We start from the raw sequence: 15,615 nt of genomic DNA, 5'->3' as shown, positions 1-15,615 counted from the left end.
AAACTGTCTCAGGCAGTGGAGGCAAGGCCTGCACATAAGGCAGCAGCCCCGGGCCAAAGCACCTGCAGAGCATCAGAAGATCAGGGAGGCAAGTAGTCATCTTGCCCGCAGCACCCATGCCAGCTGCCCCTTCATGGCCAAAGCTGAAATGCTGCTGTGTTTAAGTGCTGGTAGATGTCAGCCTTTCCTCTGGTGGGCCTAGGCAGCTGCTGGAGAGAGATGGGCACCTAGCTACCCTTATTTTTCCCCTCATGTCTTTGTCTACCTGATTTCCAGCTCTGTCTTATTTCTGCATTGTGTTTCTTGCCATTGTGTACAGGGAAGGCCAAAAAATTGAATCAATCAATTCTAACTTCTTGCAAAAAAAAAAATATCTTGTGAAGTTGGAATTGATTGATAGAACTTTTTTTTTTAGTCCTTGCACACAATCCCTTTTGTTTCCCTGCACACAACAGCAAGAAACGCTATGGAGAAACATGACAGAGAAATGTGATGGAGCTGGAAATCAGGTAGGCAAATAAATGTTTAGGGGAAGTGAGGACATCTGGGTGGTGGTGGGTGTGGCAACTTCCATGCCCTAGCAATCTAGCAAAAAAAAAAAAAAAAAGGAATTTGGTATATAGATTGAAATAATTTTCTACCAGTCTGGGAATTTATGGCAGTTATGGCATCAGTTTATAAGCTATGAAATGGTGAGTTTATTTATTTTTATTGATTTATAAGATCAACCCATCTTATGATAGGATAAGTGTGGGCAGTTTACGGTTGCAGGAGCTCTACTCGTGTCTTAGGTACAAAAACAACTAGGGAACTTTGGGCCAGTCACTCTCAGCTATAATCTGTGATACTTATAACACAGTAGTTTATGGTCATGGTTTTAAATAAAAATAAATCCTGTTCTATTTTTTTTTAATACAGAAAACATATTTAGAGAATGTTGTAAAGAAAACTTGATTACTATATATACCTTCATTCAATGTTTCTTTTTTTCAAAAAGATAAGCAATATTTGTAAACATGTATGTTTCAAAACATCATTTCCCCTTCAAATGTTAATTGCAGCATAGTCATAACCGCTTCTTTGTCTTAAAAGAATTCAATCATTCCAAAAACTGATGCCAAGCAAAGAACTTTCATGCTTTCACATTATAGGCTATGAGTAATATGTTTATAGTGTGTCCTTTCTAGTTAAGATTCAGTCTTAGTCATTTAGGCAATCTGAATCAAATCAATTTCTCTACAGAATGAAAATTGTAAGCTTAACAATAATCATGTTTTTTTAATTTTTGAGATTTCATTTAAAACTTAATGAGGGCTAATATGACCAGACTTTGCTCCCATACTGAAAACTCATCTAGTAATTTCCATCTCTCCAAAAATAGTGGCAAAATTATTACAGCTTTAAACAAAGGCTGTCAAAAGACAGAAATAATTAAAGAAGAGTTTAGTTATATATTAACTTTTTCTCTTAATTAGTTGTTCTCTATTGTTAAGCTGTGGCAAAACAATGATAATGTAACATTTGGGGAAAGCAACACAGCACTAGAGGCCAAAATGGAGAAAACCTCCACAGCCATCATGTATTTGCCTTTGATGCTCAGGTAAGATAAAAAAAAAGGAGAGATCCACACACTGCAGAAAATCAAAATGCTGAATGTGAAACATTTGGCCTCATTGAAACTGCTAGGGAGCTTCCAGAAGAAAAAAGCAACACTGGTAGTTGCCAGAAAGCCCAGGAAACTCAAGAACACAGTAGAACAAGCTAGCTGAGTCTTCATTGCATTGCAATATGATTTCTTCCATTTCTGAATGAGTGTCAATGTCAGGAAAAGGAGGAAATGTGTTGAGCCATACTGTACAGATGAGGGAACAAGTAAAAACAACTTCCATTTTAATAAATGAAGGCTAACTTTACCAGGCCTTGCTCCTGAATTGAAAACTCACCAAATCATTTCAAATTAAAATTAAATGTGGATTATAAGGGTGCTACACCTATTGAATACAATGACAGTTCATTCAAGCCAAATTGGTGATCTCTAATCCATCATTCCTAGAATAACTGGTTAATGCTTCAGATATGTTTCTTAGTATAAAAGCTCTTGATGTGGAACCTGTCAGGGTTAGTATTAGAAGTTATTAGAGGTTATTCTGCTTTTTTTCTTTTAAAAAAATCCCATCATTCAAAAAATGTTGCAGAGGTAGGCATTTTCATATTTTCCTATGGAAAAGATTAGTAAAGTTTGTTAGTTTGTGCTTATTTTCTTTCTCCGTGTGTGTGTTTTCAAATTAAGTCTGAATTATTTCAATAGCATGAATCTAATCAATAGGTCCTCAAATTCCAATTTGCAAACTTAAAGAGAATTGTGGCCTCTTAATATCGCATATTTTTAGTTAAATGAGTGGTATTTTGACTGGGTTTTACTCCTACATTGAAAACTCATTAAACATTTTCAAATTCAGTGTTGAATTTACTAGAGATTTAAACAAATGCTTCTAAAATAGAGAAATCATTATAGGAAAGTTTGGTTAGTATTTTATGAACCTTTTCTTTTAATGAGCTGCTCCCTAATGTTTAGCTCTGGTCTACAGATAATTATGTAACATTTGGGAAAATAGATGCAGACAAGCAAACCTGCACTGGAGGCCAAAATGGAGAAAACCTCCACAGCCACCATGTATTTGCCTTTGGTGCTCAGGTACGATGGAACAAAAGAGATCCACACACTGCAGAAGATCAGCATACTAAATGTGAGGCATTTGGCCTCATTAAAACTGCTGGGGAGATTCCTTGAGAAAAACGCTACTGTGAAACTGGCAGATGCTAGAAAGCCCATGTAGCCCAGGACACAATAGAACATGGCAGATGAGCCTTCATTGCAAAGCAATATAATTTCCTCAATTTCTGAATGAGTGTCAATATCAGGGAAAGGGGGAAATGTGAACAGCCACACTGTACAGATGCCTGTTTGAATCAGGGAACAAGAAAGAACAATGAACATGGCCAATCCTCTTCCCATCCAGTTCCTCAGCTTGGATCCTGGCTTGGTGGCCATGAAAGCCAGAACCACAATAATAGTTTTTGCCAGTACAGAAGACACAGCCACTGAGAAGATGATGCCAAAGCTAATTTGTCGGAGGAGACATATTATATCACCTGGTGCAACAAGAAACTGCAGTGAGCAAAGAAAGCAGAGGAGGAGGGAGGTGAGAAGAACATAGCTGAGATTTCGGTTATTAGCCTTGACAATGGGAGTATGGTGATATTTCAAAAATGTTGCCAGAACCACAACTGTGCAGAGAAAAAAGAACATTGCCAGACTCACTAGACATATTCCCATTGGCTCTTTAAAGGATAAGAAAGAAATTCTCTTGGAAAGACATGAATCTTGGTTCTTATTTGTATATTGATCATCTGGACATTTGGAACAGTCATCCATGTCTGGAATTAAAATATACATGTATCATATATAAACATACATGCATTTGTGCATATATCAAAAATTCTGCTTGTGTTTTGTGATTATTCTATGAATATTATTGTAGCATATTAAATTGTTTTTCTTAACAGCAAAAATAGCACTGACATTACTCATATATTTGGATTTTATATTTGGATTTTAACAAGGCAATTATCTCCATAGGATTCTAGTTAATATTTCTAATATTATTACTACTTCTTATCTATTGTACACATTAACTATATATTTGTATGGTTGTACAATTGCATCTTTTCTTTATTGGAAGCAACCTGCTACAATATCTTTTTAACGGTATTGATTCAGCCTTCCATCCTTCTGAGGTGGGTAAAATGAGGATCCAGATTGTTGGGAGCAATAGGCTGACTCTGTAAACTGCTTAGACAGGGCTGAAAAGCTTTGTAAAATGGTCTAAGTGCTTACTGAATATTACTGTGAATAATATAAATAAAAATAAACATAATAGGAATGTGCTTCTATCACTTCATTTATACTGAATTTTGTTCATTTTGTACGTTCCTGTGGGATAAAATGTGCGTTCATATCCATAAATGCAAGTAACATTCAAGGAAAAGAGTTAAAGATATGACTCTTTTCCAGATATCTTCAATGCATTCATGTGGCAAAGATTTTATGGGAGAACAAATAATACACAGTTACAGAAATGACAAAATAATCCCACTGTAAGGGAAATTGGGAGTTTCAATATTATTTTAATTATTCAGTTAATTGTTTGCTTCTTTTTGTCTGTTTGTTAAACAAGAGCCATAGTTAAATGCTTAACTCTTTGCTTTAAGTCTTCTTTTCAGCTGGTAAAAGAATCCTTCCTTCTGAGGCAGTGCTTGGATTCAAAAAAATTTAGTACCAGTTCTGTGGGCATGGCTTATTTGGTGGGTGTGGCTTGGTGGTCATGTGACTAGGTGGGTGTGCTTAGTGATCATGTGATTGGGAGGGTGTGGCCAACTCAATGTCACTCACATCAAGGGATGCCTCACCAGGCCCCTCCTCTCCCAACCATTCCTTATCACACCCACCCTCAACATATCTATAGTTTTGTAAAAATGTTATTCACCTTTTTTTGACTTTATTATCTACATACTATAGATGTACTTTCATGGACCACTGAAAGAAGGAAATGGCTCACATGCTTTGCCCAAGAGTGTGATAGGCAACGGGCTTTATAGGGCTGCAACAAAGAAGTGGGGGCAATATATTTTCCAAAGAAGCAGAACACAAACAAGAAGCAATGGATGTAAACTGAACAAAGAGAGAAGCAACCAAAAACTGAGGAGAAACTTCCTGACAGTGAAAACAATTAACCAGTGGACCTGCTTGTCTTCAGAAGTTCTGGGTGCTCAATCACTGGAAGTTTTTCAGAAATGACTGGACAGCCATTTCTCTGAAATGGTATAGGGCAGTGGCCCCCAACCTTTTTTGTACCATGGCCCAGTACCGGCATCACAAAATGATCCATGGACCGGTACTGGCATCAGCACGCACGACCAAGGCAAGGTGAGCCGAGCGACCGGCCAGCCAGCCGTCCCCCACTTCTCCCCGCCATCTTCAACTCCTCCTTTGTACCTTCTCGCAGTCGATGGGCTTTTCGGGCTCTTTCTTAATCTCCTCCTGAGTAACATGAGACTCCACTGCCATCGGGATGGCTCTTCATTTGAAGCTGCCCCCCCCCCTTCGACGAAACTAAGGCGCGAGGATTCCTTCAGCACCCAAATGCCGCTTTCCATCCAACCGACGACCGACAAGCTCACCCGGAAGCACTTTCTCAAGCGCCGTCGAAACAAGATGGCGGCGGCCAAGCAAAGTAGGCGGCCCAGTACAAAATGATCCACGGACCGGTACCGGTCCGGGGCCCGGTGGTTGGGGACCACTGGTATAGGTTTCTCGCAAGGTCCCTCTAAGTGTTATTCTGTTATTCTGACACTTTCCCAGGATCTCTACTCAAATTTATTTCATAATTCCACATTTAAAATAGCCATTCATGTAATACAACCTGAATATTGTTCAAAACAGTAATTATTATGGCTGATGTTTGACAGCAAGCCTAAGTCAAAGATCATAAGAGTGCTTCTTTCTCTGTATGTATACAAAATATCACATATGAGAAATAGCATATTAAGCTGGAATTATGCAACGTGATGTGCAAAATAAACACACACATATTTATGCTCTGAACTAGACATTGATATAAATACCTGAAAAATATGTGGTAGCTCTGGGCAAAAAAAGGCAGTAAAATCACTCTAGATGTAGTGTAGGGACAGTGTAAAATATTAACATATGATAAATAATGAAACTGTCGGGCTCAGTGGAATCCTTGCTCGACAGCAGTGTGATTGCAGACGGAAGAGATAGCCTCATCAAAACAAAAATGTCATCAATGTCAACCGAGTAGTTTAGAGTCTGAATAGTTTAGAAGAGAAGGGGTGGGAACGCTCTAACCAGCCAGCTTGTTTATCAGGGACAGACTGAGGCGATGAAAGGAGCTGTAGAAAGGAGTTGCAACAGAATGAGAGGAGGGATTTCTTTCACCTTCATACAAATGCAGAAATGCAAACACACTCACAAAGATAAAGCCATCATCCTGATTTATTTATTTTTTACCATCCAATTTCCATAGTTTGTAGGGAAAGGAACCGTAATATTTTTTCCCCCAAAGAAGAAAAGAAACATCTACCAGCAGAGAGAAGAACTAGGGGGAAACATGATAGCATTGTTACACACACACACAAGCGTGCGTGCGCGCGCGCACACACACACACACACCTGGCTGGTCTGGGATGATCTCCAGTCAGCAGCGGGTGAGGGAAAAGGAAGAAATGGGTGGCGCCCCCTCACTCCAGCCCCCTCTCTCTCGCACACACACACACATACACACACTCACACACACACACATGCTAGCTAGGCCACGCCAGCAACGAAGCAAGCCAAGCAGGCCCAGGAATGGTGGGGGGGGCCTTGGCAAGCTCAGGGGATGGTAGGGAAGGAAAAGCTCTGGGGATGCTGGGGAGGGCTAGCACAACTTGCAGGCTTACCTTTCAGCAGGAAGATCAGAGCTGCTCAGTTGGGACATAGGGCCAGGCACCATATGGGAAAGCAGGTTAAGCCATGAGGACCCAGTGTGGAGTGAGGAGTGACTGGGCAGGGTGAGCCTAGGGCAGGGTAAGTGAGCAAGCTGTGACCGGGAACTGGTTCGGGGGCGTGGCCAGCCAGAAGTCACTACCTGTTTGGCGACCCATGCCAAATTATCAATACTGGTTCTCCCAAGTTTTGAGGATAGCATAGTCTCTCAACAAACAAAATAATATAACTCAGCTTTCTGTAGAGCTGTAATGCAATTTGGTTCATGTTGCCACTTACCTTTCTGGCTTGATATTTTCTCTTTGGGACATGGATGACAATCATAGCAGCAAAACGGCTTTGCCTCCTGCTTTCTTTTGAAATTACCAGGGGAGCAGCTCTCAGTACACACTGAAATAGGCAGTGTCTACTCAATAAGTAAAATAAGAAGGGAAATATTAGTATTCACTCTGGTGTTTGAAAAAAAGATTTTAAAAATCATGATTGTTTAATATTTCTTTTTTATTAATTTATGTGCCACCCATCTCACTGATAGGGTGACTATGTGGCTTACAAAGAATAAAAGACAAATATAAAATCAGTTAAAATTTTAAAAAGTATAAGGACACCAAAACCAAGGAATGGAAGGCAGGAGAGAAGTTTGTTTTGCCCCCATTAACCATCTCCAGCAGTGAGCACTCTTCTTGGAGCCCCAGGACAACCAGCAGAACCAAGTTCTGATATTCATCCAGAAGGCCAACAAAATGAGATTAGTTCCTACCTTTGGTAATAGAGCATTCCACATTGCCATGGTTCTAAATAAAAAAAGCTCTTCTCCTTCACCAAACCTATCAAAATTCCTTAGCACATGGGATACACAGCAAACCCCTTCTGCCGGAATAAGTGGGGTGGGTTAGTTTCAGATATCCTGGAACCATGCTACATAAGGCTTTAAATGTAATAGCATCTTTTATTGGACCCAGAAGTAAACTGGTAACCAATTCAACTTGCACAACAGTGGTATTATGTGTACCACCCTAGGCGCCCCAAAACTGTGGATTACTGCATTTCGTACCAACGTAAATTCAAAGTACTCTTCAAGGATACCACTATATAGAGTACAATCCAGTAATCCAAATGAGATATGACCAGGGCATAAGTGAATATGTGAAGGGCCTCACAATCCATATAATGACATAAGGGTTGTACAACATGAAGTAGCACAAAGGTCCTACTAACCAAGATTGCCACCTGCTCTTTGAACATCAAGTGTGTGCACCAGGTAAATTTAAGGAAGTGCAACACCATCCATAACTAAAGAGGATAAACAAAAGGATCTTGAAGTCTCCTCAATCCACAGCTACTTCATCTTATGAAAGTTCAGCTGAAGCCATATCCGGACCCCTACAGTATCCAGGCCTCTCTAAAGGTGAACCATTACATTATTATATCACCAGCAATAGAGATGTAAAGCTGAGTATCATCTGCATACTATGATATCTCATCCTTGGTGCCAAATGTTTATGAAGATGTTTTAAAGCAGTGGAGAGAATACCTAGCTCTATGCCACCTTGCAAAGTAATAGTTGTAGACTGGACATCCCTTCATATTAACATTGGCTATAAATGGCCTTGGAGAAAGAAGTCAAATCAGTGAAGTACTGCACCACTGAGTGCCAAATCCTGCTGTTGGCCCAAAAGGATACCATAGTCATTATACAGAAACCCATTGAGAGGTCAAAGGGAGCAAGGTGTCAACCTTGAAATGGACTGGACTGAGGCCATCTTTGTGGCTTCAAGATTGCCATAAGGCAGAAAGAGAGGACAGGGAGGGGATATAGTTAACTGGGGCTTTGCAGTAAAAACAAAAAGTTTTCCTTTGGGAACCAAGGTCATTCCAGGTGTTTGGGAGAGGAGGAGTGAAGTAACCAAACAACTGGCCAGCACCTCAACTGGACAATGTGACTGATGACTTGGGAGAAGGGGAAAACTTTCATTTTTTTTAATCAGGTGAAAACTATGGGAACTTTCAGAGTTGGTTTTCACCAGTTGTGCCAAAATGACCTATTCAATAAATTGTTCTTTGAGGAATCTACCTGTTTTGGAGTAGTATTTTTCAATGGGTGCATTACCTGCAGCACTGACACAAGTATGGATGCACTATCCTTATTCCATTCTTATCAAAGATTATCCACAAGCTTGACCAATGCTCTTTCCATTACATCAAACCCGAAACCCAAGTGATAATCTGTTTTATCCAGGATATTTAGGAGTTCAAATGGAACCATTTTTCTACACCATCTCTAAGAGGGAGAAGTAGAAGCCTGGATAGAAACTGTGCATACATATGGGATCCTGCTTCAGTGGGGGGTTTGACTAGACGACCTACAAGGACCCTTCCAATTCTGTTAATCTGAAAATCTGTTCCCAGAAAATCAGGTGAGTCCATTCCATGGACATCTTTAATGGTCCTGATCCATGCCTGTACTCAATTTGAGAATAGATTTGAGTGACTTTATCCATCAGGTGTGTTAGGGTTTGAGGAATTAACCCCTAGCAGAGTATTGCAGCAGTAGTCAAGCCAGGAAGCCAAAGGAGAGCGGAAGGGCCCCAGAGTATACACACACTGAATACAAACACTGTTTGTAGTTTAAATAGTTTTTAATCCAGTTAGAGTTTAAGCATTGTCATTCAGTCCATTAAGTCATTCACAGTATTTCCATCCAGTAAGACTCACTATTATAGTCCAGGTTAAGAGTCCTTGCAATATCTTTATCAGCCGATAAAGATATCTTCTCCTCCTCCGGTTTCACTCTCCAGAGAAACAAACGCTGGATATTCAGCAAACAGTAGCAAACAAAAACAGTTCAGTCACAGGCACTCACAGTCAGTAATCACAGTAAACTCACAGTAAACTTTCCAGCTTCTAATGCTTCCTTATATAGTAACTTCTAACCGCACCCTTAATCGGCTAATTGCCTGCTGCATTGTGCTTAAAGTGATAAGCACTTAAACCATGATATCTAAGTTTTATATATTTATTCACCCAAACCATATTTGGTATCAATGTTATACCTAACATACTCCCCTTTTGGGTGAAATAAATATATAATTCCTTTACAATCTTATCCCATATTTTTCACAACTCTCCTGGTGCTTACTGGCACCTTGGGCTTTAGTAAAATTATCAGCTAAATTGTCCTCCGACATACAGTACTCTAGCTGAATCATCTTACTTCTTACAGATTGTCTCACGTTTAGATATCTTAGATCTGTATGCTTGCTCCTTGTTTTTACTCCAATATTTGTGGCCATTTGAATTGCTGCCTGATTATCTTCATGTATAATTATAGGATAATCTACAGTTATACCTATATCAATTAACATTTGTTTATACATTATTAACTCTGTACATAACAATGATAAACAGGAGAATTCTGCCTCCATAGTAGACAAACTTATATGCTGTTGTCTTATTGACTTCCAGCCTATTAATGTATTACCCAGCATTATGGCTGTTCCTGAAGTCGACTTTCTAGTGTCTCTTTCTGATGCAAAGCTAGCATCTGCATAAGCACTCAAAATTAAATCACCCTTTGGTTCTAAATACAATGAATAATTCATTGTCTTTTAAGATATCTTAATATCCTCTTAGCTGCAATCCAGTGTCTTTCACATGGTGCAGAATTGAATCTAGCCAACTGATTCACGCAGTACGATATATCTGGTCTAGACCAATTACTAATATAACTCAAACTACCAATTAAAGATTGATAAATCACCTTATCAAACTCCGGGCTTTGTTCATCAGTGTTGCTAAACTCCTGACTCATTGGAGTCTTAGCTGGCTTACAAAGCTCCATCTTGTAATCTTTTAGCAATTTGCTTATCTTATCTTCCTGAGATATCTTAAAACCTTTCCTTGTTTTCTTTATATTCAAACCGAGATACTTCTTTATCTCCCCTAATTGCTTGATCTTTATTCTCTTTCCTAATGATGCTATTATTTTATTTGCTTCATCATTAGTTTCAGTAATCAATGCAATATCATCTGTGAATAGTAATAATAATGATACTTTCCCATTTGTCTCCCTCTTAAACAGACATGGATCGGCTAAACCAGCTTTAAATCCTATATTGTCTAGTTCCTTTACAATATACTGGTTCCATTCATAGCCTGATTGTTTAAGACCATAGAGGCTTTTCTTTAACAACCAACAATCATTATTATTCTTACTTTCACTTTTAATACCAACAGGTTTTTTCATATAAATAATATGTTTTAATGGGGCGTGCAAGTAAGCAGTTTCCACATCTAAATGGTTAACTATATAGTTTTTACTAGCTGCCCACACTAAAGCTGCCCTCAAGGTTGCTGCCTTAAGACTAGGTGCAAACACCTCATCGTAGTCATTAGCATTCTGCCTAAAACCTTGGGCTACTAACCTTGCCTTATGGATTAAATTACCATCTTTATCTGTTTTTACCTTAAATATCCATTTGCAGCCAATGGATTTCTTTCCTACAGGTAATTTGGCATTCTCATACACCTTCATATCACTTAATGATTTCAGTTCCTTATTCATTGCTGCATACCATCTTTCTTTTTCCTTAGTAGGATACTTTTAATTTCTTCTACAGAATTAGGAACTTGATTAATCTGGCACACTGTGTTAGCCTGGTACCTATCAGGCGGTCTAGATACACGGTAGTTCTTCTGGGAATTACAGGGCTTACAGGAGGACTTTGTTGAACTACTACCTGTTCATCTTCCTCATCCTGTTCAGCTATTGAATCTGTTTCTTCCTTTATGGGCACTATTTCATCCTGTATTTGTCTCTTTACTTTATTTTTAAAGTTACAGGGATAACTAATGGGATTTCTATAGGATTCAATAATTACATCTTTATTGGCATCCTGTTCTAATTTCTCCCATCCTTCATGTTCTAGAAATTGGGCACTAGCACTACATAACACTTTAGATGTGCCTTTCTCCCAAAATCTATATGCCCTATGGTTTGCCTGATAACCAACGAAGAAAAATCTTTTAGCTCTATGTTGCCCTTTTTTTTCTGAGTTGTGCAGGAATATGCACCCATGCTGGTGCACCAAATGTGTGCAGGTAACTTAGGTCAGGTTTCCTGCCATGCCACCTGGTAAATGGTATTTCACCTGTTGTTGTATTAACAACGTTGTTCAATATGTTATTAGCACACATTGTAGCCTCCCCCACAAAGAATCAGGTAACCCAGAATCATTTAACATTGTTCTAACCATTGCCTGTAGTGTTTGGCCTCTTCTTTCAATAAAAGCGTTATGTTCTGGCCTGTATGGAGCAGACTTCTTATGCTCTATTCCAGCTACCTTAAGTCTGTTCTGGAATTTGTTATTAATAAATTCCGTACCATTATCTGTCACCAGGGTTATCAGTTGTCGTTTAGACTTTCTTTCAGCAAACCTAAGCCAATTGAAAAAATGTTGATATGTTTCAGTTTTGCTTTTCATTAAATAGCAAAACCCATATCTAGAATAATGATCCATAATGCTCAGTATATATCTAGCACCTCCCATACTGGGTTTCTTTGGACCTATTATGTCTGCAAATACCACTTCTAAAGGTTCTTTTGTTTTGAAACCATTTAGCCTATTTGCAGGCAATACTTTGCTCTTATCTTCACAGCAAACATTACAACGCAAATATTTATCACAAGATTTTAACCTTATTCCTTCAGATAACTCAACTGTACGTTTTAGCATTTTAAAATTTACATGCCCCAAACGCCTATGCAATAAATGGATACATTCATCATGAGGCTTTATATTATTAAATACAGTTTGAGCCTCCCCTTTCTTACTATTATCTAAGACATATAATGTTCCATTTAAAGCTGCAGTTACCCTTTTGTTATCTTTTTCAATTATGCAATTATTATCCTTAAAAGTAATTACATAACCTAATTTATCTAATACCCTTACTGAAAGCAAATTAAACTTTAGTTGTGGTACATACAACATTTTTATATCCTGGTTTATGTACGGACAACGTGCAAAACCTTGACCTTTCGCTTTCAGGTTCCAGCCGTTGGCAAGAGATATATGTTGAGAGCTTGTAGACATTTTTATAAATTTTGTCTTATCTCTTGTGATGCAGTGGGATGCGCCACTGTCAACCACCCATAAATTATTCTTCACATCAGAGTTGCCAAACGTGGCTAGTTCAAATGCTTTCTTTGGCTTTTTTACATTCTGGCTTTTTCTCTTTTTGCAGAACCTTGCCAAATGTCCTCTGCCTCCACAATTAAAACACTTTTTAATTGTGTATGCTGTTGAAGATAAATTCTCTTCTTCCAGGTGCTTTACTTTGCTTTGCTGGTTTCTTTCAAGCTTTGAAGATAATTTCTTTTCTTTCTTATCTTCTCTCAGCTCGTCACGCCACGCCTTCTTCTGGCTTCTTCTAGTAGCCTGCCTGTAATCTCGGTTAATGAGAGGCTTTTTTTTGGCAATACTTCTAACGAAGTCACATAGTCATCATAGCTTTGATCTAATGAAGATAATATTATGTAGACTTGTTGCAGTTCATTAAATATAAGCTCTTTTTCTTGCAATTCTTGAAAAATGCTCTTCATACAGTTTAAATGAACTAACATATCTCCATTCCTCTGAAGATGCGCTCGAAAAGCTTCCGTGTAAGATTTATATGTGCTCCTACACTGTCCCGAACATAAATCTTCCTGAGGTTCTCCCAGCAGTTTGCAGCATTTTCTTCTCCACGAATATGGACAAGCTGCTGATCACAGAGAGTCAGTCCTATGATGCATAAAGCCTGCTCATTCTTCAGTTTAAAGTCTTGTAACTTTTCTTTATCATCATCATTAGCAGGATCCCAGCTACTCACATCTGGTGGGTTTGCTATAATGTCCCACAAACCTTCTCTGCGTAGAAGTAAACTACATTTCATTGACCATGAAACATAGTTTGTTCCATCCAGCCTGGATATCATGGACAGTTGTGACAAATTTACTTGTGCCATTGCTCATCAGATATTTTGACTATTTTAAACTAATTAAAACAGTTTGTTTTTACAGTAATGTGCAACTCACACCAACTCTCTCTGCTATATCCTGGTTAGTTAGACTATGCTGCTGGGCCCATAACCAATGTTAGGGTTTGAGGAATTAACCCCTAGCAGAGTATTGCAGCAGTAGTCAAGCCAGGAAGCCAAAGGAGAGCGGAAGGGCCCCAGAGTATACACACACTGAATACAAACACTGTTTGTAGTTTAAATAGTTTTTAATCCAGTTAGAGTTTAAGCATTGTCATTCAGTCCATTAAGTCATTCACAGTATTTCCATCCAGTAAGACTCACTATTATAGTCCAGGTTAAGAGTCCTTGCAATATCTTTATCAGCCGATAAAGATATCTTCTCCTCCTCCGGTTTCACTCTCCAGAGAAACAAACGCTGGATATTCAGCAAACAGTAGCAAACAAAAACAGTTCAGTCACAGGCACTCACAGTCAGTAATCACAGTAAACTCACAGTAAACTTTCCAGCTTCTAATGCTTCCTTATATAGTAACTTCTAACCGCACCCTTAATCGGCTAATTGCCTGCTGCATTGTGCTTAAAGTGATAAGCACTTAAACCATGATATCTAAGTTTTATATATTTATTCACCCAAACCATATTTGGTATCAATGTTATACCTAACAAGGTGTAATGGCCCTTTAAATGATCATCCAATTCCTACATCCCCCAGGAGAACCTCTTGTTGAGGGTGGAGCTCATTCTCTGAGCTTCAATGTTTTATTACCATGCTAGGTAACATCCACAGCAGAATTTAGAGGATGCCTCTCTCTGTGTGGGTTTTTTTGTTTTTGTTTTTGCTTATAAAGGCTTTCTGTGGCCAGTAGATCTTCTGAGTGATCAGATATGGATTTGTCAAGAGAAGGTTTTGTGATGGTCTTAAAAACCAAAATACATGAACATCAGCTGGAAGTCAAATACCAAGATCAGAAATCCTTAATCTCTACCCACACCCACAGCATCACTTGGACTAAGACCAGAATCTTTGTCCATGCTACCACCAGTACATGTGTGAATTCATCAAAGTCTGGTCCTCCATAAGCAATTCCATCAATAGAAACATTGACCTATAGTCAGCCTATGAACCCCTCATAATTCAAATCAATCACACAACCAACCAGTGATGGCACTGAACCTCAACCAACCCATACAACCCCCCCAAAAAAACAGCATTTCCCATCCCAGTGACCAACACCTGACATGACCTCCCCATCACAAGACCCATCACAAGACCTTCACTTGACACACACACATCTGATCTATCACAAGATCTACTGACTATTAAAGTTTACTGATTTTCATAAATCTAATTTTTATACTCCTTTAATTCTTCTCAGTTATAGGCAGATTCATATCAACTGAAAGAATCAATCTTTTATCTTCTTTCTCTGTTAAAAGATATAGAGGTGTCAATGCACACAAGGAAAATAGTCCTTACTATTTTCTTAGTGGCTGCTCAAAGTTACGAAGAACCTGAACAAATATGAATGATTGATCTTCAAAGCTCTAGCTATTGCAGTGTCCCCATGGTCACTTGGTGACTTCACAACTGGCTTCTGATAGGCAAAGTCAATAGGGAAGCTGGCATGAAGTCGCATTGTCCCCCCTTAATGACAATGGGTGATTTGCTAATGTTCACAGTTGGAACTGTTAGTGTAAGCCAGGGCAGTAATTTTATCATTTAGCAACAAAGTTGCTGGCTCTAATTATGAATGGTAAGAAAGTATTAATCCAGACATCAAAACAAAATCACCTTCATTCAAAACTTACTTGGTTGAAATTGCTAGGCCAGCTGATGGCTTCCTCATGAATGGTGAACATTTGGTCTTCAGCAGCCCAGCGATCCATCTTCCCCACTTTCACTCGATGCAAGGACTGGTTGGGGAATGTGACCCAATTCTCAATATCCAGTCCTGTAACCAGTTCTCCTTTTTTGTCAAAGGAAATTTCATCTCCAGCACTGTTGTTAAATGCAATTCTTT

The 15,615-nt window shown here is 38.8% G+C and overlaps 1 protein-coding gene across 1 annotated transcript in view; it reads right to left on the bottom strand.

Annotated features, from left to right (window-relative positions):
* The window catches only part of LOC113427481 (vomeronasal type-2 receptor 26-like), a 31,087-nt gene extending 24,471 nt beyond the window's left edge, over positions 1-6,616 (bottom strand). Inside the window, exons 1-2 of the mRNA XM_087948655.1 lie at positions 6,526-6,616; positions 3,323-3,438 (exon numbers count right to left, since the gene is read on the bottom strand). Of these exons, the coding sequence (XP_087804781.1) occupies positions 3,323-3,436 (114 nt within the window). The 5' untranslated portion in view covers positions 3,437-3,438; positions 6,526-6,616. The remainder of the gene's footprint in view (positions 1-3,322; positions 3,439-6,525) is intronic.
* Between the last annotated feature and the right edge of the window lie 8,999 nt (positions 6,617-15,615).

The sequence above is a fragment of the Notechis scutatus genome, unplaced genomic scaffold (genome assembly GCF_049901735.1).
Source record: "Notechis scutatus isolate UNSWTSFEM ecotype Mainland unplaced genomic scaffold, rNotScu1.2 NSCUCTG33, whole genome shotgun sequence".
NCBI lineage: Eukaryota > Metazoa > Chordata > Lepidosauria > Squamata > Elapidae > Notechis > Notechis scutatus.
Note: the sequence above shows the minus strand (reverse complement) of the source record. Positions and strands in the feature narration are given on the sequence as shown.